The 27534-nt window shown below is 42.1% G+C and overlaps 3 protein-coding genes, 1 long non-coding RNA gene and 6 other non-coding genes across 12 annotated transcripts in view; 1 reads left to right on the plus strand and 9 right to left on the minus strand.

Annotated features, from left to right (window-relative positions):
* Positions 1–2193: 2193 nt before the first annotated feature.
* On the plus strand, positions 2194–14519 carry chtf18 (CTF18, chromosome transmission fidelity factor 18 homolog (S. cerevisiae)). Its single transcript, XM_068589219.1, has 22 exons — positions 2194–2420; positions 3204–3290; positions 3390–3522; positions 4185–4374; positions 4506–4598; positions 5056–5108; positions 5198–5339; positions 5838–6065; positions 6154–6251; positions 6354–6477; positions 6578–6714; positions 6840–6933; positions 7009–7107; positions 7194–7324; positions 7731–7845; positions 7980–8204; positions 8281–8430; positions 8927–9057; positions 11104–11248; positions 11351–11449; positions 12272–12341; positions 14265–14519. The coding sequence occupies exons 1-22, from the start codon at positions 2333–2335 to the stop codon at positions 14384–14386; spliced, it is 2754 nt and encodes a 917-aa protein (XP_068445320.1). The 5' UTR covers positions 2194–2332; the 3' UTR covers positions 14387–14519.
* gng13a (guanine nucleotide binding protein (G protein), gamma 13a) lies at positions 14455–18498 on the minus strand. Its single transcript, XM_068589221.1, has 3 exons — positions 18163–18498; positions 15058–15165; positions 14455–14956 (listed from the first exon to the last, which is right to left on the minus strand). Exons 2-3 carry the CDS (start codon positions 15153–15155, stop codon positions 14851–14853), a joined length of 204 nt encoding a protein of 67 aa, XP_068445322.1. The 5' UTR covers positions 15156–15165; positions 18163–18498; the 3' UTR covers positions 14455–14850.
* An 843-nt stretch (positions 18499–19341) lies between these two features.
* On the minus strand, positions 19342–22048 carry LOC137793249 (uncharacterized). Its single transcript, XR_011078200.1, has 9 exons — positions 21850–22048; positions 21199–21307; positions 20881–20945; positions 20644–20692; positions 20393–20456; positions 20153–20204; positions 19912–19960; positions 19659–19723; positions 19342–19468 (listed from the first exon to the last, which is right to left on the minus strand). It is a non-coding gene; the product is annotated as an uncharacterized lncRNA (long non-coding RNA).
* Positions 19539–19622, minus strand: LOC137793361 (small nucleolar RNA SNORD60). Its single transcript, XR_011078205.1, has one exon. It is a non-coding gene; the product is annotated as a small nucleolar RNA SNORD60 (small nucleolar RNA).
* LOC137793363 (small nucleolar RNA SNORD60) lies at positions 19792–19875 on the minus strand. The gene has a single exon (XR_011078207.1). It is a non-coding gene; the product is annotated as a small nucleolar RNA SNORD60 (small nucleolar RNA).
* Positions 20033–20116, minus strand: LOC137793368 (small nucleolar RNA SNORD60). The gene has a single exon (XR_011078212.1). It is a non-coding gene; the product is annotated as a small nucleolar RNA SNORD60 (small nucleolar RNA).
* Positions 20277–20360, minus strand: LOC137793362 (small nucleolar RNA SNORD60). The gene has a single exon (XR_011078206.1). It is a non-coding gene; the product is annotated as a small nucleolar RNA SNORD60 (small nucleolar RNA).
* Positions 20524–20607, minus strand: LOC137793369 (small nucleolar RNA SNORD60). The gene has a single exon (XR_011078213.1). It is a non-coding gene; the product is annotated as a small nucleolar RNA SNORD60 (small nucleolar RNA).
* Positions 20765–20848, minus strand: LOC137793370 (small nucleolar RNA SNORD60). The gene has a single exon (XR_011078214.1). It is a non-coding gene; the product is annotated as a small nucleolar RNA SNORD60 (small nucleolar RNA).
* A 2533-nt stretch (positions 22049–24581) lies between the features above and the next one.
* si:dkeyp-9d4.3 (caskin-1) overlaps positions 24582–27534 on the minus strand; it is a 31403-nt gene continuing 28450 nt past the window's right edge. For all 3 annotated transcript variants that reach the window (XM_068588784.1, XM_068588783.1, XM_068588781.1), the window contains 2 exons: positions 26667–27252; positions 24582–24763 (listed from right to left, as the gene is read on the minus strand). In XM_068588784.1, coding sequence (XP_068444885.1) covers positions 24667–24763; positions 26667–27252 — 683 coding nt within the window. In that variant the 3' untranslated portion in view covers positions 24582–24666. The remainder of the gene's footprint in view (positions 24764–26666; positions 27253–27534) is intronic.

A 27534-nucleotide genomic window follows, 5' to 3' on the forward strand; every position in this document is an offset into this window, starting at 1 on the left:
ATATATGTGTATATATATATATATATATATATATATATATATATATATATATATATATATATATATATATATATATATATATATATATATATATATATACCGTATTACTGTTTTATTATATACCAAATTTACATTTAATTGATTTAACAGGATGAATGAGGAGAACACAAATGATAATTCAAAGCATACATATATAATATCACAACTTTTTTCAACAATATATATTTATCACGGTAAAAATGTTAAATCTCCTCATTTCATTAATTGGAAACACCCGTAGATACCACCATGGTGAAGGATGAATAGCTGAAAACGTTTTACGTATTTTACATGGTACAGAAGTGTGATTTTAATGTACTTTTTTACTCTCAACACATTGTGCGCATTTGTGACAGAGTGACGTTGTGAGAGGAAGAGACAGTTAACGGTTAAGTCGACTTTGCTTTTGTGCTTCCTGATGTGAAATTAACTCAGTGTCACACACAAACTGATGGCCAGTGTGTGTTTGCTGTGAGGAGCAGATGGTGGCGATGGACACATCCTGACCTCACACACATCATCATTAATCTTTTCTTTCTTTCTTAAAAAAACCTTGAGATGAACAAAGGTTTTGTGTAAGTAAAACAAACAAAAAAAGAATGAATGTACTATGATATACAATGTGCATGTGCAGCTATTACCAAAATATAAAGTGAAGGTATAAGCACAAATAGACAGCAGTATAAATCTGAATACACTGAGATGTAAATATGTATAAAGCATATAGGGCCTATACAGTAAGTCATTGAGACAAATTACATTAGGGAATAGCTTGACATAATCTTATAGTAAATGTATTCAAATTACATTCCAAAATAATAATTTCATTGGCAAAGCAATGTACAAGCTTGAGCAAAAAATGCTTGTGTAAATGTGTAAATGTTAGTTACACAACTAGTGGTCAACCAGGGGGGAGGAGTCAACTGGCGACAAGCCAGTGCCAGCTGTTTTGGAGCCAGAGGCACCCCCAGGTGGCACTAGAAGAGCGAGAGAGCAAGAGGCTAAAGAAGTGCAACTGGGAACCAATGAAGTGGAAAAGCCGAGGCCCCAGCTGGCCATCAGAAAGCTGTGGAACAGTCCCTGAACAGACCAAAGGAGCTCAACACTGAAAAAGATGACTATGATCCAACTGGCAACGGCAGCTGGTTCTGAGCCAAGAGGCACCACAGTTTCTCTCTCTCTCTCTCTCTCTCTCTCTCTCTCTCTCTCTCTCTCTCTCTCTCTCTCTCTCTCTCTCTCTAACTAAGCCATAAAGACTTCTACTAGAATTCTCTTGCCAGGGTCATTGGATTGTAGGGGCAAAATCATGGACACACCATTTTTCGACTGGAAATTGAGAATGGGACAGGCAAACACAGCAAACTATGTGGGATTGTTATCTGAATCCTTTTGACACTGATTTTAATCGAGCAATCTAAACAGAGCAGCAGGATCCTTTTTGAATATTTTCGGAGATGGTTCCAGGGACCCAGAGCCTGGGAAAGCGGGTATTTGAGTTGTACTATACGCTCAGCTTGGAAGTAAGATGGGTCACAGTATCACAGATGAAACCTGACTGTATACATGAGATCTTATCTGCTTTCCTTTAAATAGAGAGGCCTGGCACTGTATGCCAGTTGGCATGCTGGAGGTAAGGGTAACGAAATAGGAAAATCAACCCTGACAAAAGGAGATAATATATAGATCTACATATACCTCTGAGGAGAGTTGGGCTGAGAGGAATAACCAAGGAGGGAATCAAAAAAGAATGGCAGGAATGATGGGGTAAAAGAGAGCAAAGTAAGGCGCTGTTTCTCAGTTAATTTGTGCTGATTGAGACTATTGGATACTGAGGCTTAAACCAGCACTTCCACACTCTGGCCACTGGACTATGTGGTTGTGGACATCTTGAAACAGTGAGGCATGTTTTCTTGGAGTGACGTCACGTCACACCTCGGTCAGAGAGTATCAGTTATTAGATATATATATATATATATTATTTATATTATATTATATAAATATGAATTGTGGCTTGACGATTCACTTTTTTTTAAAATCCTGCTGAGGGCAGTAACACGGGTCTTTACACTGCCAACATGTACACGAAGAAGAAAACGAAGAAAACGAAGAAGAAGAAGAAGAAGAAGAAGCGTAACCCGGAAGTGATACTTAACAACAAAAAAATTGCCGGGAAATCTGCTGCCCCGTCAAAGCGGCTGCTGGAGTCGCGAAGGGACTATTTATTTAATGAGGAAAGTGCGTTTGTCTTCAGGTTAAACACATCTCCGTGTCCCGTGAGCCTGTCACAGCCGATATGGACGAATATGACGCAATATTTGACGTCCAGGACGAGTTTGACGACCAGTTCGCCGACGAGCTGGACGCGTTGGCTCAGCTGGAGGGTGAGCGGCTCACACACTGAAGCAGGACATTACAATAACATGTAACAACCTATGCTACCAAACAACGTTTCTTAGGTTTTACCTGTTACGTTAAGCTCCACCCCTTTTACACCTGACCTGTGATTGGCTACTATTTCTCAAGTACTGCATTCAAGTACAATTTGGAGATGCTGTACTTGTACATCCATTTATCAGCAAAATTACGTAACTTTGCTTACTCTACTACATTTTAGTGGAATACATATATATTAGTGGAATATATACATATATATTCATATTTATAATCTTGTATATTTGTTATAATAAGCTCCACCAGTTGCAACATTAAAGTGATGTACACACGGGGCATCAATAATTATATTTCTGTCAGGAAGTACATCTATTAGGATTGGAGGAATAAAAATAATCCACAATGCCAGAGAATATATATATATATATATATATATATATATATATATATATATATATATATATATATATATATATATATATATATATATATATATGATTTTCAATTGAATACAAAATTAAGTTTTGTGGGTTTTAATAGATTTGTGGCTGCATACAGCCGAAGACAGTGAGATTTTTTAGCTGTTATAAGATGTCTGTGTTATTTGTACAATATGTGTCATACTCTTAGTAACAAAGTGATTCAACTCTGGGCTGTCTGTTTATGTATTTATATATGTTGATTAAGTAATCATATAATATTAGAAGGGAGTAAAACCAGCCCATCACAGTAATCACAATAATTATGTGTTTATCTTTTCTTGACTGATTAAGGGGAATCTTCCAATAAGTGGAAACGTCAGAAACTGGGTCCAGAAACCGGCATTCCTGACGTAGAGCTCCTGCATGCTCAATCCCTCAGTGAGTTCACCCTGAGCGAGAACACTGGCATCTTCTGTCCTTGTTGCATTTGACGGTTGTTCTACGTTTTGTCCATTGAATCTGACTTTGTACCCGCAGCGCCAAAGCGGACAAAGCAGGAAGGGGTGGTCAAGCAACTTTTCAAGGCTGGAGCGTGCACAGTCTCGTCCCAGAGTGATGACATCACACCGCCGTCCTCTCCGGAGCAGTATGAAACGCCTCGCAACCTCAGGTAGGAGACTTAAACGGGTCAGTGTTAAACATGGAGTGAGTGGAAGACATCAGAAGAAGGCAGACGCTTTGTGCATTAGATATTTTTACACAAATTACTTGGTTTATACCGTGTGCATTATTGGGAATGTAGAACATTTTAAAAGACAAAAGACGTTTTTATGCAAAAGGCAGACGCTCAGATCAAAAACCAATACACTTAAAAGCAAAACATCACAAGGATAAACCATGGCGGTCTGCTATATATAGAGACACAGAACCACTTTATCTAAGAGCTGCAGCTGGTGACACGTCACCTGTGTAGACCTGTCTTTTTGTTCTCTTCTTTTAAAGTTGATCTTTTTCATCTGCCTTTTGAGCACTTCAAACAACCTAATTTGCATTCTGGTGGTTTTCAGGCACTGCTTGTTTCGATACTGAAATGATTCACTCAATTAACAGAAAAATAGTTGATTACAATTGTAATTAGATTAATAATTCCAACAATATATCGAGTAAAAATACCAAAGGTTTGCTGGATTTTTGTTTGTTTTTTCTAACATTTTTAATTGTTGCTCAGCCAAAACGTATGAATCCAAAGACATAACATTGTGATGGACATTTATCAATATTCACATTTGAAAGATGGAACAATATATCTATTTTTTTTCTTCTTCTTTCTAGGTCAATCCCAGCCGTGTTGGATGTAAGTGGCTTTGCTCCAATCCCAGAGACGCCCAGGCGACCTCCCACAGCGGCGCCAGCATCGCTGCGTGTGCTTAAGCGGCCTCCTTTAGAGGGAGAGTACGTCAGCGTGACCGACTCATCGGGGAATCGGGTCTACCTCAGACAAACGGAGGACACAGGGAATAAGGTTAAACTTGACTGTTAGACTGCAGGCGTTTGTCTGCAGTTTGTCCTAAATACGGATTAATTTTCAAAACGCACATCAGTTGCCTGTATTTGTTACATGTATTTATTTGCATTTACCTTTTTTGTCTACAGCTAGTGGACTGCAGAGCGGCACCAAACTACCAGGGTGCACTGGGGCTGCTGGTAGTGCCAATAGGTGTGTTGCGAGAGCAAGAGGCAGAAAGGGTGAGTCGGCTGCTGCTGTTTGTGAATAATCGGCTGATTATCAACCAAATACAGAGAAACAAAACAACCATTTTCATACAAGCAGATTATATCTGAATTAAATATATGAGCATTATTTACATGTCTAATACACAACAATGCTTATTTACCTGGGAAAATTTGCAAATGTTTGATATTTGTATTATGATAGAAGCCTTTGAGTTGATTTTTAATTTACGCGTACAGTAATTTGGAAAGATGTGGATTAAAGCTGATAATTTAAACAAAAATAAAATACATCAGTGACCCCTTTCATGTATAGTGTTAGTGAATGACGTTAGGTGCTTAGTATGTACCAACAGGATGTATTTCAGATCAACAAATGCAGATATTTTGTGAACTGGTCGTGCATGAGTGAACTCTCTGTTGAGATTGATAGTTTTTGTTAATTTTCTTCTCTTTCCTTGAATTCTCGCAGCGCCTACAGCAGGTTATTGAAGAATCTCAGCTTCTCTCAAATCCGCTCACCAGGTAACTAACTCACCGTCCGTCTCCGTCACACTGTCACATCGAGAATATGGTGACACATTGTTATTTTTTTGACTTGTGTCACCTTCCAGCAGTGTGAACGGCGTGCGCATTCAGGCTGAAAGTGGAGAAGGGGAAGAGAACGACGACCCTCAAGACGCAGAGGGTCGAACCTCTCGACTCTGGGTGGACAGATTCTCTCCCCGACACTACACAGAGCTTCTCAGTGATGATGTAAGTCGTGTTTGGTGTCTCCGTGTATGTCCACATGCATCAATACTCTGAGTCAATGAAATCACTTTAAATCTGTAACAAAACCCCAGAGTTTCAGCTTAAGTGCCTCCATAGTGCTGCAACAGTCGTCTTTCTAATTTAATTAAAGGCATTAATTTGAAGGACTGGAGGCAGCTCGCTCCAAGTGGCCACCTGGCCCAGATCAGCCAATAGCAAAAGTGCATTGTAAAAGTTGTGTTTAAAGGAGAGGGCAGTCACTATGCATATATATATATATATATATATATATATATATATATATATATATATATATATATATATATATATATATACACACACAAGATGTCAAATTTAAATACTCTGCACTAAAAATGTGGATAAAAAGAGTAAAAGATTTGAACCAGAACCCAAGAACAACACTATTAAATACCACTAAACCGTTTTTCAGTGGTTTGAGAATCTCCCTCTGATGCCAGCCGTGTTACCGTTTCGTTGCAGTTCACCAACCGCTGTCTGCTCAAGTGGTTGAAACTTTGGGACACCGTTGTGTTTGGAAGAGAGAGGAAGTCCCGCCCCGTCCGGTCCGACCGACAGGCTCCCAACCAGGACATCTCATTCAAACCCAATCAACCCAATCAGCTTCCAAATCGCTTCAAGAGCAAGGTTGAGGTGACTGAGGAGCTGCTGGAGGCCGAACTGGACCAGTACAAACGACCCAAATTCAAGGTAACCACACCAGCATACCCAATCAGTGCAATTTCAGTGTAATGACTGTTAGTTTTCCACAATATATCATTTACTTGTCTTTCTCTAGGTGGCATTGCTGTCTGGCCCTCCAGGTTTGGGAAAGACCACCTTGGCCCATGTCATAGCGAAGCATGCTGGGTACAACGTGGTGGAAATCAATGCCAGGTGAGACAAACCAAATAAAAAATGACATTTATAATATCAGCAAATCGTGAATAGGTTCCCTGTTGTGACCTCAGTGGCTGTGGTTGTGTGTTTTTTTTGCAGTGACGATCGCAGTGCGGAGGTGTTTCAGAAACGTATCGACACAGCGACGCAGATGAAGTCAGTGTTGGGAGCCAACGAGCGGCCGAACTGCCTCATCATTGATGAGATTGACGGAGCACCTGCAGTATGTTTCAGACACCCAAAATCTGTTTTTACAAATCATGTTAAAGCACTCCTTCAGTCTTTGTCATTCGTGTTTTTCTTCATCTCTGGTGTTTCGACAGGCTGCCATCAACATCCTGTTAGCGGCTCTGAACAGAAAAGATGGACACGGCGGGGACGCTGGGGCAGAGACTGCCAAGAAGAAAAAGAAGAAGGAGTCCCTCCTGCTTCGACCGATCATCTGCATCTGTAACGACCTGTAAGGCGACGTAGAAGTAGTGCATTTAATTTTAAAGCAGAAGTCTTTTAACTCGCTCAATGTGTGTTGATTTTGTGTTTTCTTTTCAGCCGTTAAATCTGATTTACCTCTTTTTTTTCTTCAAGATATGTTCCAGCTCTCAGACCACTAAAGCTGCAGGCCTTCCTTCTGGTGTTCCCTCAGACTCAGCCTTCCCGCCTCACACAGAGACTAGGAGAGGTCAGGACACGCACACACACACGCACACACTCACACACATGATTGCTGAGGTTTACATTGAGATTTTCTTTCCAGATTTCCCTCCAGCAGGGGATGAAGGTAGACACAGGTACTCTGTTGTCGCTGTGTGAGAAGACGGACAACGACATCAGGTCTTGCATCAACACTCTGCAGGTGGGCGTAAAGGAAAAGTTGTGCGTGTTGCATGAGCAGTAACATACAGTATGATTATATCACAATATGGGCGCTTGTCTGCACAGTTCCTCCACGGTCGCGGCCACAAGCAGGTGAACTCAAAGACCATCCAGAATGTCTCTGTGGGGCAGAAGGACCAGAACAAAGGCTTGTTCCATCTGTGGCAGGGAATCTTCCAGTTACAACGTACAAAACGGTACAGGGTGCCTCACCAGAGGCTTTCGTGAAATTGTAATTGTTTTGCTGCCACAGGTACTCGAGGCAGTTCAAAGTTCAAGTTTAGTTTTTAATTGATTTTTCAGGTTTTACAGCTTTTAAATTCCATTCCGTGAGGGGTTAACAACGTCTTTAAGTGTTCGATTTAACTTAGGCTCAAAACAAGAAAACAGCAAAGAGTTTTCTCCTTTCTCTTGTTCGTGGCATCGTTTCATTCATGGTCACTGATCAAAGGTCAGCACAAGATAACACAATCATTAGCACAATTAAAAAGGCACAACAAGCGAAACAATCTTATCTGTAACTTCACAATCTTATCTGTAATACCTCTGTTTATCGGGTCCTAACTAAATAGATGTAGACTAAACATTCAAATGTGTTCTCAGGAAACGTATCGGTGAGGGCTTTGACGAGGCTCCGGGTTCAGGAGGCGGAGCTCAGAGGTTCCAGCACATTCTACATTTAGCTTCGTCTAGTGGAGAGTTTGAGAAGGTCTCCCAGGTAATAAACACACTTTCAAGATCTTTTATTATAATCTCAATCTGAAAGCAGTGGCCCATGCTTTACATACAACAGTAGCTTATCTAAAACTCTGCATTATGATGTCTGAGGTCTCGTATGTCTCTTTTCCTCAGGGTCTGTATGAAAACTATCTGTCCATGCGATCGAGGGACCCCAACATGCAGAGTGTGTGTGAGGCTCTGGACTGGCTGTCGTTCTCGGACAGGTTGAACCATGTGATTATGCACGGGCAGAACTTCACCCTGATGAGATACCTGCCCTTCCTGTCCGTCACATTCCACTTCCTGTTCGCCCACACACAAGTGCCCCGCATCAGCTATCCCCACAGCCAGTACGAGGTACGCATCAGCTACATGCACTGATGCATGATGATTGAATGATAGATAATGACTGAGATTATTGCGTCCTCTCCAGGCCTCCTCCCGGCTCCTCAGCAGCAAGAACGCTTTGTCCACCATGTTGGCCGACATCCCAGCAAGCATCAGAACGAGGATCAGCCACCTCAGCCTGTCCCTCGACGTCCTCACACTTCTCCTCGACATCATCTCTCCCAAACTACGGCCTGTATGAAGAACCATGTTCAGTAAAGCCGTGTGTGTGTGTGTGTGTTAATGTAGGAACGTGGATCCCATTTTCTGCAGCTCTGCATCTGTTCAAGACCAGTCAATAACACACGGCCATATTTATATAGACACTAATATAGCTGTGCAAAAATATTTGTTCCTATGGCACTGCATTTAAGCATTTAGTAACATTCTGGTTATTTCAACACATGTAAGATCTAATTTAATCCAATAATAGCCAAGCCATGAATTCTACCTTTTCTATTAAAAAAAAGGTATTTTCAGTTTTGATTGACAGTGTGATCGAATGGTTTAATTTACTATTTCTCTATAAAAAGATTTAGAGGCCAATCTTCAAATGTGAATGGTTTCTTTCCGTGCATCCTTAACGTGATTGGGGGGTCCATCAAGGTCCTCAGAGAGGCAGGACAACCGAAGACGTTTGGCGTAATAGACATGAGGCATTGAGGCTCACACTATTGTTTTTCTCTTTCCAGGTGAATCCACAGCTGTTCAGCAGCAGAGAGAAAGAGCAAATGCACGAGCTGATCAACACCATGTTGGCATACAACCTCTCATACAGGCAGGACCGCACGCCTGAGGGGCAGTACACATACATCCTAGAGCCGTGAGTACACACACACACACACGCGCACACACGCACCCCTGCACTCTACTGTATGTTGCATGTGGACACATGCAGGACAGGCGTGTGTTCCCGGGGTGTTGAAGGTCACCGCTCTTGTCCACACTGTGGTGTTCTGCACGGAGGCTTAGAGAGTAATCCCCTTAACACCTGCTGCATGTGCGTGTGTGTGTGTGTGTGTGCATGTGTGTGTGTTTGATGCTAGTGGTTTGGGAGCAGAGAAGTAAGCTGGTGAAAGGATGCGTTTTTGAGGTTTGACTTATGAGAGCCGTAATACTAGGAGGAAAGACGTTTTGGAGGAAGGAAGAGACAATCAGAAATATCGAAACATGTCGAAATACAAGATTAAAACCCAAAGGACCAGAACTCCGGGGCTTTGACTTGTGAGACCTTCGTTCATCTTGGACCTTCATTGAGGACGACGGCGAGTCTGGTAGGATGAGATAACTAGACGTACGTCTCAGTCATGCCGGGCCCCCAGAGGGCCTCCTTCCTACAGGCTCGCTGTGACAGCGTGCTGGTCACCAACGACTGGTGCCTGCCTCTAGTTTTGGCTCTGCTGCTGCTTCTACTGGTCTACACCTTCCTGTACCTGCCGTCTCTGGCTCACCACAACACCTCTCTCTGAAAGTCTCCATGGACGAAGTCTCGGAACACAATTGTGGGAATAAACGTAACCGACATAGACGGCAGATACGCCCCGAGTCTCAACGGGGCTGTTTGATTGGACGGCTCTGTTTTTTTTGACAGCATTTGCTGATTGGTCAGACTGTGGCAGAATTGTTAAACGTCGTCTGGTTTTGGAGGCTATCGGTGGTTCAGATGGTTCAGCAGTAAAGATGAACTTCATTCATTACAAATCAATCTTTAAAAGATTGTGGAACTTCTCTCTCAGGTCTGTTATTGTGGAATATTTGCAGCGATACTTCTACTATTCCTTATGTGAATATGATGGAAGATAAAACACTAAGACAGTTTAATGTAAGTGACTTAATGTTCAGTAAATGTACCTCGGATTTACTTAGTGTAAATTGTATATAATTTGGGGCTAGACGTTGTCTTTCAAAGGAACCGTATTGTGATGAAATCACATATCGAGATATCGTCATACACCATTATAGTCTAGATTGATAATATAAAAACACACTCAAATGAACTCTGTTAAGTCAAACTATTGTCTCAATTCTATTATTTGTGGGCACGCATGTAAACATAGTCGCTGTAGAGCTGGAAGTATATATATTTTTTCTGTATTTATACTTAACTAAACCGATGTTCATTTTGCACTAAATTTCTTAAGTGAGAAAATACTCTCAATACTTTCATTTGTCAAGTATTTAATTCACACAGAAGCAAACAAAAATAAGCGTCACCACATGGTTATTACATATAGACTAGTTATTTATTGAATGACCAGAAAGCATGCAATATCGTGATACACGTATATGTTTTTGTTATTTGAAAAGATTTTGACCAAATCGACCAGCCCTAACTTGCAGTAAAGGATAGATTCTCTATCTCATAGGACAATACGTGGTTGTCTGTGCTTTTTTTAAAAAATAATTGTATTCTGTAAATGTGCGAGCTAAAGATTAAATTACTTAGTATAAGCTGCATAGATGTAATCCATCATGTTGGACCATCCAATCAGCTCCTTAATTATAGAGATTGTTCTGGTGGTAATATTGCAGATATTTTATAGCGATAACTTGCAAGGTGTGTGTGTGTGTGTGTGTGTGTGTGTGTGTGTGTGTGTGTGTGTGTGTGTGTGTGTGTGTGTGTGTGTGTGTGTGTGTGTGTGTGTGTGTGTGTGTGTGATGGAGATCAGCGATAAGAGGATTAAGGTTTTAGAGATTCAGGGTCTTATTGTGGAAAACATAAATTGTGGCACTGAAAGGGGAAACTAAAAGTTATTGTTTGTCATCTAACAAGGTTGACCTCTGTGTCAGTTACTCACTGAGTGTGTTTTAAACTATGTGTGTGGTTTGTGTAGAGCCATTCACTTAGTGTGTGTGTGTGTGCATGCAGGCGTATCGAGGATGTGGTGAGGTTTCCGGGTCTGCCGCCGCGGCGTCAGCTGACGTATCAGGCCAAACAAACCGTCAGCAGAGAGATGGAGCAAGAGAAGATGAGGAGAGCTGAGCAACTGATGCTGCAGCGAAACCCTCCAACTGTGAGAAGAGATTTTTTTTTTAGGGTTATTACATCCAGCTCAGCCTGGAGACAATAAAATCAATAATTTAACGTGTTTGTCATCTGCTGTGTCTGTGTCAAGCAAAGAGATGTTAACAAAAAGAGCGCCGGTCCCACATCTACCAGGAACCACCAGCAGAGGCTGGAGACCATCGTCAAACAGACCACAGTGGAGATCAGGGTGAGACACACACACAATAACACACTAAAATATCTGTTAATTGGGCAGTTCTGCTCCAGTGAAGGTCAGTGACATGATGGCTCTGAGAGAGAAGTGAGAGAGAGACTTCATCCTCTGGTCAGGGAGACATTACTCCACTATATCTTCACATAGCACATATTATCCTATATTAACACTCTAAATGTCATATTACTCTTTAAATATTGATGTTTATTAGTTCATTTGATTTGTTACGTCATTAAATACATTCTTTGAACCCATACAACATGCATACATATGCTCGTTTCAAGCTCGATATGTCACCACCACGGATCCATTGTGCATCTCAAACCTGCAGCGGAGGTGTGCTCTGCTGCTCTGCATGGGTTTATAAACTAAAAGGCATTCAGGCAGTAGCACTTTTTTTGTTCCCACAGGGTGTGCAATTACTCTTTTTAGTTTTGTGCATTTTGTCTTGTTGGTTATTTAATCACCTAGCCCTCCCAGTGCTGAGCTTCCCCTGGTGGTTATGTGTTAGTTGGCGCCTGCAGGTGGAGCCAGTAGCTGTTGGCTCTGACCACCAGAGCCTCTGTGGCCGAGCTGCAGTTATAGCGGTTCAGGAATAGAGCGAGTGGAACCTCTAGAGGGCAGAAATGAGGATAATGAGAAGCCACGGGGTTGCAGTCCCTCGTGGTGAAACTGTGAAATCAGGCTAATGAGAGATTGTGTGTGTGTGTGTGGTTGTGTGTGTGTGTTATTGACCTCCTTATTGAGGACAGCGTTTCAGCATTTCCCCGATTTAACGTGATTCTCACCGTCACTCTGTGTCCTCGTGTCTTGCAGCCGGAGGTGGATTTCTTCGGTCGACCTGTTGCCCCCAAAGCCCCGAGACCGCAGCCCACCTCAGAGACAGGTACTGTAGAGACTGTGGCCCACGTGACACCAGCGTGGCTTCATTTATCCACGTCCTGTGAGACCACGGGCTGTTCAGGGGGAGAAAAACCCAGTGAGGCCCACCGGGTCCAAACACAAACAGAGGTGGCAACTGATGTGTGTTACGCAACACTTCAAATTCAGAGCTCCTGTGGCCTCCGGACTGTCAACAGCCCCATAATGTTTGCAATATCATATTTCTACTGGCATCATAAAAGGACTAAGATTAGTGGATTTACAGTCTCTTATATTTGGACACCAGCCAATACGATTAGGAAAATAGAGATATTCTACTACATGTATAATGCTGCTTGTACACTTAGTTTGCTCCATGTATTCATTGAGTTTGGAGAGTTGCTCTGGTTTGGCCAGTAGCTTTGTGTTACTGGAAACCAGTGTGTTGTGTTTAAAGGCATCGCAGCTTCGCACTAAACATACGTGGCACATTTGCGCGAACAATTAAAGCAGAATTATGTCGCTTCCACATTAGCTTGCAGTGAGTAAGTGCACCAAACGTGATAATATCCATTAATAAACCTCCCGTTATTGCTTTTTGTTCCTTTGCAGTATTTGTCATTTACTGCATGGACATCAACGGCAGCAACTTGTCACTGTGGAGGAAGAACAGGTTTCACAAATATTAAGCTAAAGGCCACGTCAAAGTCATCATATTTGTCTGGCTCCCAGGTGTGCAGGTGGAGGATTACTGTAATCGCAACTCAAAACATGCTTTGCTCAAATACCTGTAGCTTTATAGTCAGTCGTCAACACTCAGGATTCAGCGTGGAAAAAGTTCCTGAAAGCACCGCACTACTGGATCAATGGGATGGAAAAGCAGAGCTTTGCCGGTTTTATAGGTCAAAGTCGGATCAACCGCAAGGGTTCGTCGCTCTCCTGTTAATTTGGCGAGATGAGTCGAACGCTGGCTGAGGGAAAGGACGAGTTAAGTCGCTGATGCGCAGCAAAGCTCACTGGCTGTGAGTCTGACTCCAGTTGATGCTCATTTTCATTATTTATTATTTTAGTTCGGAGAAGACAGAAAATACAGTTTCTTCTTTCGTCGCAAGTTGTCGGAGCCAAAAGCGGATAAACGGGTGAAATGGTGAGGAAAGAAAGGTGTTCAGGTTCTCTAATCATATGAGAGAGCTTCAAATCCTCACGCTGGGGAAGTGATGACTTTTTCCTCTTTAGAGGATTAGATTAGGGGCTGAATCGATTTTGTTGATCAAAATAATCCGGGTCAGTTTTGACAATCAATTAATGGTTTAAGTCTAAAGCTAAAATGACAGAAACGTCCTCGTTGCAGATACTAAAAATGTGTTTGAAGGTTTTCTTACTCGTTGATGAAATTAAACTGAATATTTGTTGAGGTTCAGACAAAATAATGGGCTTTGGGAAATTGTGATTTCTGACATTTTTGTGTTTTTAGCATTTCTTGTCGGTTATATATATTTTACTCTAAGCACTTTGTGACGTATGCTCTTATAAAGTGCTCTATAAATAATTGTTTTATTATAATTGATATTCATTAATGCCTTGAGCGAACCACCGTCAGGTTAATTCATAAAAATAATTGTTAGTCACAGCCAGAGATTATTTCATTAGCTGTTATTGATTGATTTGTCATGAGGTCACGTGAGAAAAGATGTAAGAACGAACGGATCCACTCCTTTTTTAATTAGCCTTGTGGCCTATCAAACTTAGCTTATTACCTTTTCATGGCTTTCACATTATTTTGTATTTATATTTCATATTTGTGATTCATGACTTGTGCAGTACATTTTTAGTAGTCGTTAAAAGCACCATAACACCTGGAGAGATTTGCATGTGAAATCCTACTTGACAATGAACCAGATTCTGAATAATAAAACGCCCGAAAATAATGTTCTTTCTCTCTCTGCAGGTGAGAAGGGTGCAGTTTTTTCCATGGGCACGGCGGTGGGCAACAGTGACGTGTGGTTCCGGTTCAACGAGGGCATGTCCAACGCCGTCAGACGCAATGTCTACATCCGAGAACTACTCTAACACACACACACACACACAACTGCCTGTATGTTATATGTAAGTGCATCAATAAATCCAAAATCCAGCTGTTAAATTCAAAACAGTCTTTATTTTGATTGACAGTGTAAAGAGCCAATAAAAACGTGTTGTTGAACATTTCTCAGCAGTCCATGAAAACAAACTTCTAGAAAGCTACTCAGTGCTGCACGCTCACACACAAACACACAGGAGTCTTTACATAAATTAAAAGCATTCAGGAGTCTCCCAATAAATAAACATGATAATAATAGCAATAATATATGTGTGTGTGTGTGTGTGAGAGAGAGAGAGAGGGGGGGAGAGAATGAGTGACTTAGTGCAGCGTGACTGTGCGAGGGAGTGCATGATTCTTTAGTTTATATGCATCTGTGATTGTGTGTCTATAGGTGTGTGTGTGTGTGTGTGTGTGTGTGTCTACATGTGTGTGGTGTGTTTGTGTGTGATCATTAGAGGATCACACACTTGCCCTTCTCCACCCAGGGGTTAGCTCTCATCAGCTCAGGGTTCAGAAATGGATCTTCACAAACACAACCCTCGATCCACTTCACCAGCCTTGAAAAAAAACAAAAACACTGTAAGCATGTATCTGATCCTCAATACTTAACTGTGTGTGTGTCTGTGTGTGTGTGTGTGTGTCTGGACGGCACACTCACTCCGTAACGGTGATGGAGGATTTCTCTCTGTTGATTGCCAGCTGATACTGAAGGCTTTCCACTTCTCTCCTCATCTGTGGAACGTCTAACTCCTCCATGATGCTACTGCTGTTCACACAAACGCACACACACACAAGAAACACACAACACATTGAGACTTGAGTAGGTCAAATAGTTCAGACACATTTCACATTGAAAAAGAGGTGGAAATCAAGATCTATCTCATGTTTTGTTGGAAAAAAGCGGTTTCTACAGTTAAAAACACGATGTCATTTTTATCCCACGTGGGGTCGCGACTTAGCGAGGCATCATGGGAGTTTTTCCTCCAGTTCCTTCTGTGTTCATCGTCGGGACCAGTGAAAACACAGATTAAAGCAGTTTTGCTTTTAAAATGTGTCTCTTTTCGATATGGTTCTGCGTGCAGAGGACGTCCAGCAGGAACTGAGCAAAACATTTGAATATAAGATCCCAAAAGTGTATTTTAAAAATGTGTCTAAAAACTGGATCCAAATCTTTTTTTAAGAGCGCTTTATGCAGACGACCACAACTTTGACGTACACGCTGAGGAGAAATGCCGCCATTGAAAGGCGACCAAATGAAACAGTCGCATTGATTAAAATGACAGTTTTCAGACAACTCAACAATTAAGTCTAGTTGCTTTGTTTTGACATTTTAATGATGAAAAGTTGCACATTACAGCTTTTAAAGTCCATCAGTGTTTGAGTAGATACTTTTTAATTTGGGTACAATCAAGATGTCACTTTATTTCAGTGGTCCCTAACCTCCAAAAACTTTACCCTTCACTTTATTTAAATAATCCTGAAGGGCCCTTAAGAAGTAAGAGGAGAAACATGCAGATTGGCGGAAAGTTAGTCTGAAAAGTTTTCTTGTTTTCTTCTCTTGTGTGACCCTTCAGATAAATCTTGTGACCCCCTCGGTGGGAACCACTTCTGTTCTTGACAGATTTATGACGAAAACCTTCTTAAGACCAGATGGCAGCCTCTCGGGAGAGAAGAGTGAACGGGACACATTCATCTCGAGATGGTCGCTGTCAAAACGCAACACTGAGCCACTGATCGAGCCCATGAAGTAACCTGCTGGGAGAAGTAGTTCAACTCCTCAAGCGTCAGCACCTCTCGTCAAGGACATGGTCTTATTTATATGAACACCTGGTGTTTTGAGGGAAGATGTGGAACCTTTGACTTAAAATTCGCCAGCAAATCCCATAAAAAGACCAAAACCATCAATGTCAGTCCGTCTCTGAATACTTTCCACTTGTGTAAAACAGTCATAAATATATTGTTTCATTTGAAAGAAAACAGCTCAGTAACATTGGAGTTGAGAGTAGATTTTTAAAATGTTCTTTATTGTCATGAATAGCACGTTTACGTTTTGCTCGGTTGCTCTTTACTCTGAATAAACTAAAGCGTCCGTGTTCATGGTAATGAAGGAACATGTCAGCCGGTGCAGCCGAGTGTTCACTAATGTGTGTGTAACAGTTTTCACTGCACGGAGGGATAATAAATATACACAGACTCGTTAGAGGAATATATTCATTGTTGGTTTTGGTATTTCTGTTGGATTTTTTTAGACCAAAGAAAAACAAGGAATATACTTTTACGTCAATGAATATTCTACTACGTCAAACGTACTAAAGTGTTAGCTAGTAATATATCTGTAGTAAAGAACCGGTGTTCATTATATTGATGTGTTAACATCCTTACAGGTTGCGTTCGGTCCCTAAATAAATATACATATTAAACTAATGCAGTCTGATGCAACAGTACTGTGATAAATCCAACATGATGGTTTCAATTGTTCAGTTTTAGTTGAGACTGTTAAGTGTTTTAGTTTGTGGACATATAACAAGCACATACTGATTTGAATTTCTCCAAAAAATATGATGATTTTGCGCTAAAGTTCTTGAATAACATCTCAAGCAGTCGCACAGGAGTGCACAAAGAAATGGCTTTTACATGTGGTTCTTTACATGAACTATTCATTTATTTAGGCCATGTCGCCCCAGTTTATGATGCCGTTGACCCACATTGTTTTATACGACGAGGTTTGTCACATGTATTTATGATTGATCGACACATACCTACTACGTATGACGCAATACTGCTCAGCAGTACATCAAACTACAGCCTCCACCTCTCAAAATACCAAACTCATTTCAACCAAACAACATTATAACCTTCATGCATGATTTATTTCTCATGTATTTATCATAGAGCTGTTGTTTCAGCTCGGTGTACCTAGTAAACGGGGTGCACACTTACTGTGCACTTGCAGAGTCACTTTCAGGTAAATCGTGCCCCAAATGGAAACACTAAAGTAGAAATATACCTCGACTGCACGGCTGTAGAGGTAGCCCTATCGGAAGTATAATTCAAGAGGTGATTATGCTCAACTTGAGTACAGTATTCATCCAAATGCAAATCCAAATTACTCTAAGGTTTAAGATTAAAAATCAAAGCAGGCTGGCTGTGTATTTGTACTTATTGTAAAGTGTGCCCCACCCTGCCACAGGCCACATTACAGCAGGAAGAGGGGAGAGAGAGAGGGAGAGAGGGAGAGAGAGGGCCCAGATGAGAGTTCAGGCCGACCAGGGATCAGTTAAGTCTTCTCTACTGGAAACTGTCTCCCCCACCTCCTCCTCCTCCTCCTCCTCTTCATCTCCTTAATGGATCTCAGTAAGCCGCCGCTGCCCGTCTCCTCCACCAGCATCCACCCGCCTGTCCCTCCAGCAGCCCAGCTGTTCCATAAAAAGGCCTTCATCATTTAATTATAACATCCTCCCGATGTGTAGCAGTGACACCAGCCTCCATCGCTCAGCAAATCTGGGACATCTCAGTCTTGCGGATCGCAAATCTACATTTAGATTAAGTCGCTTTTTTTTTTTTTTTTCCTACGTGAACGTCGGCGCGCAGGAGAGTGAAGCGAAGCACAGCTGGTCCCCCGTGTCGCGAAAACGTCTTTTCAAACGCATATACATCGTGATTGTGTGTCAATGGAAACGCATACCGCCCCCCCCAACCACACACACACACACACACACACACACACACACGCTCATACAAATACACAAACAACCGCTCTTACCGTCAGGCCTACCGGAGAGGACCGCGGGTCGATGTTTCTGCGCAGCCGGCTGATGGAAGACGCAGACGGGGCTTTGGCCGCGACAACAGCAGCTGGGAGTCGGGAGTTGGTGGAGGTTTGCCCGGCAGAGCAGAGGAGTCCGACTTCAGTGCAGGAGGAGGAAGGAGGAGGAGGCTGTGTGTGAGTGAGTGTGTGAGTGTGTGTGTGTATCGGCTGTCCGCGTTGCAGGGCACTCCCCTGCGCTCCTCTCTGGTAGCGACTGGATGCGGGATGCGCAGGGCGGAGAGAGAGGAAGCCACGCCGCCCGGTTTGACAGTCAAACGAGGGCTGGAGCCGCAGACGCACCTGTATGGAAATACAGACACGCGCAGAGGCTGAGCGGACACGCTCCTCAGGGGACAACAAACTGAGATTTGAAGAAAAAAGCAAAGTATTCCGCTGACCGGATGTGCCGGTTTCTGCGGTAATAATAGACCACAGATGCCCCCTGAGACATGTGCTAAAATTAGAAATGAGGTTAAAGAGCAACGTCGTAAGAAAAATACGAGATGGGACAAAAGGTCTTATCCCTGGTTGCTTTAAGTACAGAGATGTATTCAGAATAATGCATCGCCAGATATGTTTCCATACGAGGAAGTAAGTGTTGGTGGGTGGTGTATGCATTAGATAATCAGTGCAATACATGGAAACCTATTTACAATAGAATATAAAGTGAAGTGCAGACAAACTATACACCACACTACAAACAAGTGTACTGCAAATCTATTGTGTAGACTAAACATTAAAAATGTGGTGTAATCTCTGTAGGTCCCCCTGCTTTTAAAAAAGGGCACAATCCAGTAAGACAGCAAGATTTACATTGTCCTATGAAACCTTTAAATGGTTTTGCACCAGTGCTGGAAAAGCCCTCCAACTTTATTTTGCAAAACACAAATCTATGGGCAGCTCAAACAAATTGTGCTCACATGCAAAGTAGGCTTATTTGGATGAATTGCACTGCCGACATTCACATCAAATATCCGGCAAAGTTTATGTACATTATGGCCCCACCTTCAGTTGAAGCCTTTCGGGCAAGCAAACCATCTACATACATTATACTTAGTGTTACTGTCGGGGCAGAAATGCATAAAAGATACAACGGGTTGCCAGTTTCAGCAAAACAGACCAGAGAGAAAGCAGTTCAGAGTTACCCTTTATTCAAACAAAAGGATGGAATATTATTAAAGCCATTACAGCAAACATTTTTATTCAGTTCTTCATTCAGGTTTGCTTGAGGGCAGCAGACAGTCATCTGGTGCTGGGGCTCCTGAAAAGAGACAAAGACGGATCAGACCAGAACTAACAATGCATGGACAACATGGAAATGTTTATCACTGTAGCCTCAGATAAAAGCTAGAATCAGGAGCTGAAAGCTCTCATACGAGGTGTCAGAAAAGAATTTTGGTATGTCATCATCGGCTGTAATATTAATGTGTAACAGCTCGAGACGGACTTACCTTTGAAATGAACAAGAGCACCAGTCGTCGCAGGATCCTGTAGTTACTTTCCCCATTTCTTTAGTCTGTAAAAAATCAAGTACTGGTATTAAGTTACATAAAGAAACTACATACTCATAACCATCTACAGCAGGAGCCTCAGCAAAAAGCTAGAATCAGGAGCTGAAAGCTCTCATACGAGGTGTCAGAAAAGTATTTTGGTATGTCATCATCAGCTGTAATATTAATGTGTAACATCTAGAGACAGACTTACCTTTGAAATAAACTTGAGCACCAGTCATCAGCAGGACGATTTCTTTAATCTGTAAAAAAAATCATGATCGTTTTAAGTCACATAAAGAAGCTACCGATGTGTTCATGAGCATCTACAGTAGGAGCCTCAGAATAAAGTTAGAATCAGGAGCTGAAAGCTCTCATACGAGGTGTCAGAAAAGTATTTTGGTATGTCATCATTGGCTGTAATATTAATGTGTAAAAGCTAGAGACAGACTTACCTATGAAATAAACTAGAGTCATCACCAGGATCAGCAGGACCATTTCTTCAGTCTGTAAAAAATAAAGTATTGGTTTTAAGTCACATAAAGAAGCTACTGATGTGTTCATGAGCATCTACAGTAGGAGCCTCAGCAAAAAGCTAGAATCAGGAGCTGAAAGCTCTCATACGAGGTGTCAGAAAAGAATTTTGGTATGTCATCATTGGCTGTAATATTAACGTGTAACAGAGCCCAACTTACCATTAAAATAAAGTGAGCACCTGTCGTCGCAGGACCCTGTAGTTACTTTCCTCATTTCTTCAGTCTGTAAAAAATAAAGTACTGGTATTAATTTACATAAAGAAACTACATGCTCATAACATCTACAGTAGGAGCCTCAGAATAAAGTTAGAATCAGGAGCTGAAAGCTCTCATACGAGGTGTCAGAAAAGTATTTTGGTATGTCATCATTGGCTGTAATATTAATGTGTAACATCTAGAGACAGACTTACCTTTGAAATAAACTAGAGCATGAGTCATCAGCAGGACCATTTCTTCAGTCTGTAAAAAATAAAGTATTGGTTTTAAGTCACATAAAGAAGCTACTGATGTGTTCATGAGCATCTACAGTAGGAGCCTCAGATAAAAGCTAGAATCAGGAGCTGAAAGCTCTCATACGAGGTGTCAGAAAAGAATTTTGGTATGTCATCATTGGCTGTAATATTAATACGTAACAGAGCCCAACTTACCATTAAAATAAGCTAGAGCACCAGTTGTCACAGGATCCTGTAGTTACTTTCCCCATTTCTCCAGTCTGTAAAACAATTAAGTATCAGAAGTCACATAAAGAAGCTACTAATGTGTTCATAAGCATCTACAGTAGGAGCCTCAGCAAAAATCTAAAATCAGGAGCTGGAGACCAGCTCTCATAGTAGGTGTCAGAAAAGTACTGACAACTACAAGTTATAATGCCAACACACTGCATAGACTCACTAGCAAGCAAAGCAAATGGCAGTCCCATCATATACATTAAATTGTCAGTTTCAGTTCTGGATGCAGATACTCACATTTGCTAGTGTCCAGGGACGGCCATCTTCAAGGCAAATTCATTTCCTGGATTTCAACCCTCATGCACATCATTCAGGTGCCAACTGCAGCAGGCCTCCATGTGACTTACTGGAAAGAAAAAAGGGAATGCGTAATTTATTTATTCCAGCAGCAGTTTTTAACCTTTTGTGACCATTTTAAGATTCCATTCAAACACACAAAATAACTTTAAAACATGCTTTTATGGCGAGTCTTTGATCTAACATTAATAGGCACTCTTATGCTTGTAACTATATTAGCATGATAGACCAGCCTCTACTATTCAGAAATATAATTTTAACTGGAATAAAAAGGGAGGTTGAAAAGCCAAATTCATGTAGCTAGTCATTATGCAACACCACCATATTCCTATAAAAAGATAATTACACCAAGTTAGGGCCAAACAGTGATCCAGACTTGTTTTTCGGACAAATGTAACAAGTTAATTATAGTAACAGTTAGTTATTTTTAAAGTTAGGATTCTAAATGTAATTGTTAGTTATTTTTTAGGTGGAGGCCCCACGTGGTGGCTCTGGCCTTTGCAGGACATCCACGTGCTGCCGTTTAAACCAATGCTGTAAGTTAAAGAGCAGCACACAAGGTCCTCCGCGTGTCAGCGTCATAATACTCACTTTCTTGACCGGTCGGGTTTTTTTTCAGAGCCGCTCTGGTTCTTTTTGCTGCCAGGGCCTAAAGTTAGTGTCTCTTCTTCCATGCTCAATCTGCTGCTGACTCGCACAGACTGTAGTGAAGCGTTAGCTGGCGCGTCAGAGGAAATGTACTTATACGGCTTCCGTCGAACGGAAGTCCCGCCTCTTTCTGGCCTAGCTTTTCCGCTACATAGCTTCATTGCTAACTGCTACACTTGCTACGTTTGTCGGACTTTCTGTAAAGCGGAGACGTCGTTACGGGACTTTCTTGCCGTGTTTTTGAGCCTTCTTGCTGTACTGGACAATACGAACTGAACAAATAGTCAGTTTAAATAAAGATAAAACAACGAGGATTGTATTAGCGTTCACCAACAACATCTCTCAGAAGAAGAAGCTACGCCAAAGTCTAGCGGGCTCGTGTTTAGGCCTTTTAGTGCAGATAAAGGCCAAGAGTAGCGCTACAGTGCACAATTATATTTAGGGAAAACAGTAGATACAGGAGAACAATCAAACCCCATACAGTGTTTTGAGGATTCAAAAAGACACTGAATTAGATTATGTTATGTATTCATTTAATTGTCCAATTATATTTGCTTTAGTTAGTATCTCTGTACATTATAGTCAAATGTTTTTTCAAAGCCCTAAACTGCCAGGTATATCATTCTGGTTGTCATTTTTTTTGTTGAGATATAAATTATACATTTTATGGAGATAGCCCTGTAATTTATTGCTAACCTAATCATACTCGGCTGCTATTGTGACTGAATGAAAAAATGTGGAAGTTAATGATTTTATTCATCTAGAATTAGGGTTGCGAAAGAGAAAATGTCTAAAATGAAAGATTAGGTCTAAAATAACAACACTTCAAGAGACGTGTAAGGTTTAATTTATACATTTATTCCGATCACAGCTGTACAGGAATGCATCGTCACAGCGGAAACACAACCTAAACCCAACCATGGCACAACAGCCGTCACAACACATTCAGAACTCAACCATAAATGTACAGGCTCAATCAGCTCACCTCAATTCAATGTCTATAATTATCATCATTATTATTATTCACATAGAACCATCTGTCTCTCAAATATATCTTTGTTTTTTAAAGAGCATAAAAATACAATTGGACTCTTCATTATGATGAACACTGGTGGTTGATCCACTGTCTGGCCTACATGGGGGACCACTGGAAACTGGGGAGCCGAGGAGGAGCAGAGCCAATTTATTACAGCTTACAGAGGAGGCTTCTATGGGCTCGTACAAGGCTTCTCAATGGTTACAGGAGGACTGCAGACAGGGTGAATGATTTTTGGGGATCACATAGGACTCACAACTCAACCGTAAAAGCTACTTTTGACATAACAGACACATAAGGAGTGAGGTTTCATAAGGAACCTGGGGAGAAAAAAAAACATTAAAGATGTTTGAATGAAAAATAAATAAATAAAATCAAAAAATATTTTGAATATATGAACAAACACTACCAAGGCACAGATAGATGCAGAGTTAACAAAACGGACACAGAGGGAGATAAAACGGAGGTGAGACAAGATAGAAGGTGGGCAGATTAGAGGCAGTTTCACTAACCAACACTAGAGGGAGCTCTAACAGCTGAAATACCCAGGTATATTATAAACTCTATGTATACTGGATGTACTATATAAAGCATTGAAATATAGGATTATCTTTTTAAAACACTGTTCACTGCAGCAGGACAAAAGGATACACAGCATGAGTGTGCTTGTATATGTGTCTGTATGTAAATGTATGTATGTAAATGTGGAGATTCATTTCCAAGCAAACCTCCATAGATGGAGCTAAACACCAACAAAGCAGAACACCAGCAAGATTAAAACCAATGTAGTGTGGGTGCGCGTTTGTGTGTGTGTGTGTGTGTGTGTGTGTGTGTGTGTGTGTGTGTGTGTATGCAAGTGTCTCAAAATCCATGGACACACATCTATATTGTCGGTCTGATCATTAGAATAACTACTGTACGAGTGGGAGGACATTGACATGAGCATCAGCAGGGACTACACACACTCGTAACGACAACAACGGCAACGATAACAACAACAGCAACAACAACAACAACATGAAGAAAGACAACACACAAGTCAGGAAGTCCGGCTAACCACAATCCTCCACTCATACAGAAGAGAAATAGAGGCTACGATTCATCCGGAAAAACGCATCCTTTTGACATCGCAGGGAGTGGGACAGACTCAGAAAGCGGCCTGTCTTTCCATGTGCTTTTAAAAACTCTCCCCTGTATCTCACCTGTTTGCATCTTGTCTATCTATCCAGCTATCTATCTGCCTGTCTGTCCGTCAGTTTGTGTGCTTATTCTTTTTTTTCTTTTTTTTTGTTGCAAGCAATATGCTTATCTGTTTGCCTCCCTTTCTGACCGAGTTAGCATCTCTGTCAGAGTCTGTAGAGATAAAAGGATGAGGAGAAGGATTGTGCTTCTGGGTCCACGCAGCCGTCTGAGGCTTGGGCGCCGGCGACTCGCTGGGCTGCAGAGGTCAGAGGTTGTGTGGGAGCGGCCTCCTCGCACCGGGAGGCGTTCTAGAGCTACTGCACCAGACGAAGAGGACTCACTCCTCGGTATTACTGTACAAGGCTACATGAGAAGCGCTCACGCAGGAGGGACACGCGCCCAAACACACACACACACACACACAAACACACACACACACTCTGTGAGCGCCAGCATCGAGCCTTGGGAGAGTTTTCTTGATACACCTACACATGATGAGGAGGGGGGAGGGGGCTTGTTGGAGATGAGACGTGGGCAGGGGATCAGTCGAGCATTGCGTCCAGTTGGTCTGCCAAGTCGTCAAACATGCTGCCGATGTCGTCCAAGATGGAGACTGTAGCCTTTTTGCTGGAAGGAGAGCTGGGGATTAGATGATAAAAAAAAGGAAGAGTCAAGTTTTGAATGAGGCAGACACAGAAGAAGATTAGAGACGTGAAGTGAAGTGAAGCGTAAGATGGTTTTATTAGTTAGCATTATAGAGATATTTTTATGATTAATGATGACCTCAATGTTCCTCCAGACAGATGCACAGCAGTAATTAAAATAGCGTATGAGTAATAACATATGAGTAATACTTGTTTACTTGCTTTGCGGCAGTGGAAACAGGTAGTGGACACAACATTAACTGACAGTGTTCGCCTTTAAGTTGAGATGGCAATTTTGTTTGCAAACACTTGCTTGCAGCAGTTATCGAGAAACATCATCATGAATTTGTAGTCTGGCCTTCCACTCTTTTAACTCAGTTTTTCAGAGTAATATCTGGCTCTTTAGCAGCTAAATGCTCCACTATGTTCACCAGCTAGTGATGACGGTGTCTGTCTGCGGTTCGGGGCTGAGCCGGTATTGTACAGCCGGGTTTTTAGAGCTTTGAACCACAGTGAGGGAACCTAAACAGTTACGCGCCGGAAATCCCAACAATGACACGCAACCTCCTCTAAAGCTCAGTGAAGCCGACGAGATCTGTAGATTGAGATAATAACTCTTTGTAGGTTCAACACCACGAGAGACCCCCGTTCACATTGTCAAACTCATTATCCCAACAATTTACACGAAATCCAACCTCATTTTTTGATAGCATCCATCGGCTTTAATGTCTCTGTTAATGGTCGCTTTGAGTGGAGGCGGCGCAGCCATCCACGCTGAATTGAAAGGGCCGATCGCAGCTTCCTGTTCCCGCTCTTTACGACGCGTTACAGCTGCACGAAAGCACCGCTCATACCAGTCCGGCTGCCGCTGCTTCACACTCAAGGCTTTTACTGACATGTATTCGCTTGTTTGTGCTGTAAACAGACACACCCGTTGCTCTTCAGTTGTATTTCTGTTGCAGCTCAGATGGGTTCAGAGCCATAGTATTAAAACGCACTTGCGGTTACCACAGCAACTAAGGCTTTTTTTTTTTGTTGCCAAAATGCACCATGGTTAACGACACGGAAGTCGTTATAAATACCCCAACCTTGTATCCGTCTGTTTGTTTTGACACAGGGCTTTAAATACAACAGTATGCACCAGCCTTGGCAACCGTTGCTGTGGCACAGACGCCAGCCAGAGGAACAAATCACAGAGCGGCGATGAGAAAATGGTTTTAAACGAGGACAAAACACTGAGCCACTGACCCAGAACGTGATCTGAAACACAGCATGTTTCATCAGGGCTCTATACAGTGTCCTCTTTGGCTTTAAACTCAGGGATTTATTGTTTCCAGGGAGTTTTATTTCAATTATTTGCTTCCTTTTGAGGCGGAGATTAAAACACAAATATATGTATTGTTGCTGGACAAAGGTTTTTCTTTCCATTGTCACGAAGCCACAGTTGCACTTCCCCATAAAAATTACCCTTCTCTCCTAAAATACACCTTTTTAGTTTACACTTCTGCTTTATGATTTTAGATTGTATTTGTCACACACACAAACAATATGTGCTGCAAAATACAGTGTGGCATTCTCATGAAGGCCCTAATAATAATAATAATAATTATTATTAATGTTGGAGGTGCTCCTACTGCCAGTCACAAAACATAGTTTAAGATGAGCAGGACTTTAACTTCATCCCACGAAACACTTCAAAAAATTCCTCTCACTCTGCAACTCGAATTTGTGTGAGGAAAAGCCCATTTATGTGTCTTTTGTATGTCTTTGAGTATTTAAAAAAGCGCTATATAAAATTTAATTATATTTATGCCAAAAAATGTCCCAGAGAGATTGTAGTTGGATGTAAATGGTACTCTCTATGGCAAAATCCCATGATTCCCCTCATAAATACTCACTCATTTTGTGCATCCTCCTCTTTGATTTGATGTTCAACAGCCTGCACAGCTGCAGCCAAGGAGGCACTGGTCTCCTCCAAACGATGCTGCACCTCCTCCCCCTGCTCTGCTTCCTCTACTTGACTCTCCAGCTCCCTTAGATTCTCTTCCTCTGCTTTCTTCCTCTCCTCCTGCGCCTTGTGCCTCTTGTGCTCCTTCTCTCGCCTCCTCTCCTCTTCCTCTCGCTTCCTCTCCTCCTCCTCCTCCTCCTCCTCCCGGCATCCCAGCAGGTCAATGGAGAGGCCGGCGATGGAGGAGCGTGGAGGTTTGACGGGGTGCGGCGAGGGCGTGGAGGGACTCTGGGCCGGAGAGGGGGAAGTCAGGGGGAGTCCCGGAGAGAGGGAGGGAGCGGAGGAGGTGTCGGGGGCTGGGAGAGGGGAGGCAGGGAGCGGAGAGGAGGGTTTTGTGGCCGGGGTGGGGCTGGCTGCAGCCGGGCTGGTCGCTGCTGGACTCGGGCTCATGGCGGCCGACGCCGCTTTGCCTGGTTTAGGTGCCGTTGGAGGCCCGCGCGGTTTCGGGGATATAGGAGGAGGGACACGCTTCGGCTCTGGAAGGAGATGAGGAGAGAGAAAGATGTCAGTTGTATCCATTTCCCAAATGAAGATCATCTTCGGTCAAAGAAAGAGCTCTGGTAAGTAATATTTAGTTGAGGCAACAGTGCAAATGTATGTCCCGATACATAACATGTCAAATTCCAAAAATACCAGGATGTAAGTTCGGCTATCTGGTTGCATTTTTGGGCTTGTTTTTCTGACTATTCTTAGACACACAATCCTCTCTGAACAAAATGGGTCATAGTTCAATGTGCCATGTGAAAACAAAGCATTGC

This window comes from Clinocottus analis, unplaced genomic scaffold, assembly GCF_023055335.1.
Source record: "Clinocottus analis isolate CAN_PGR_092001 unplaced genomic scaffold, fCliAna1.0.p SCAF_22, whole genome shotgun sequence".
Taxonomy (NCBI): domain Eukaryota; kingdom Metazoa; phylum Chordata; class Actinopteri; order Perciformes; family Cottidae; genus Clinocottus; species Clinocottus analis.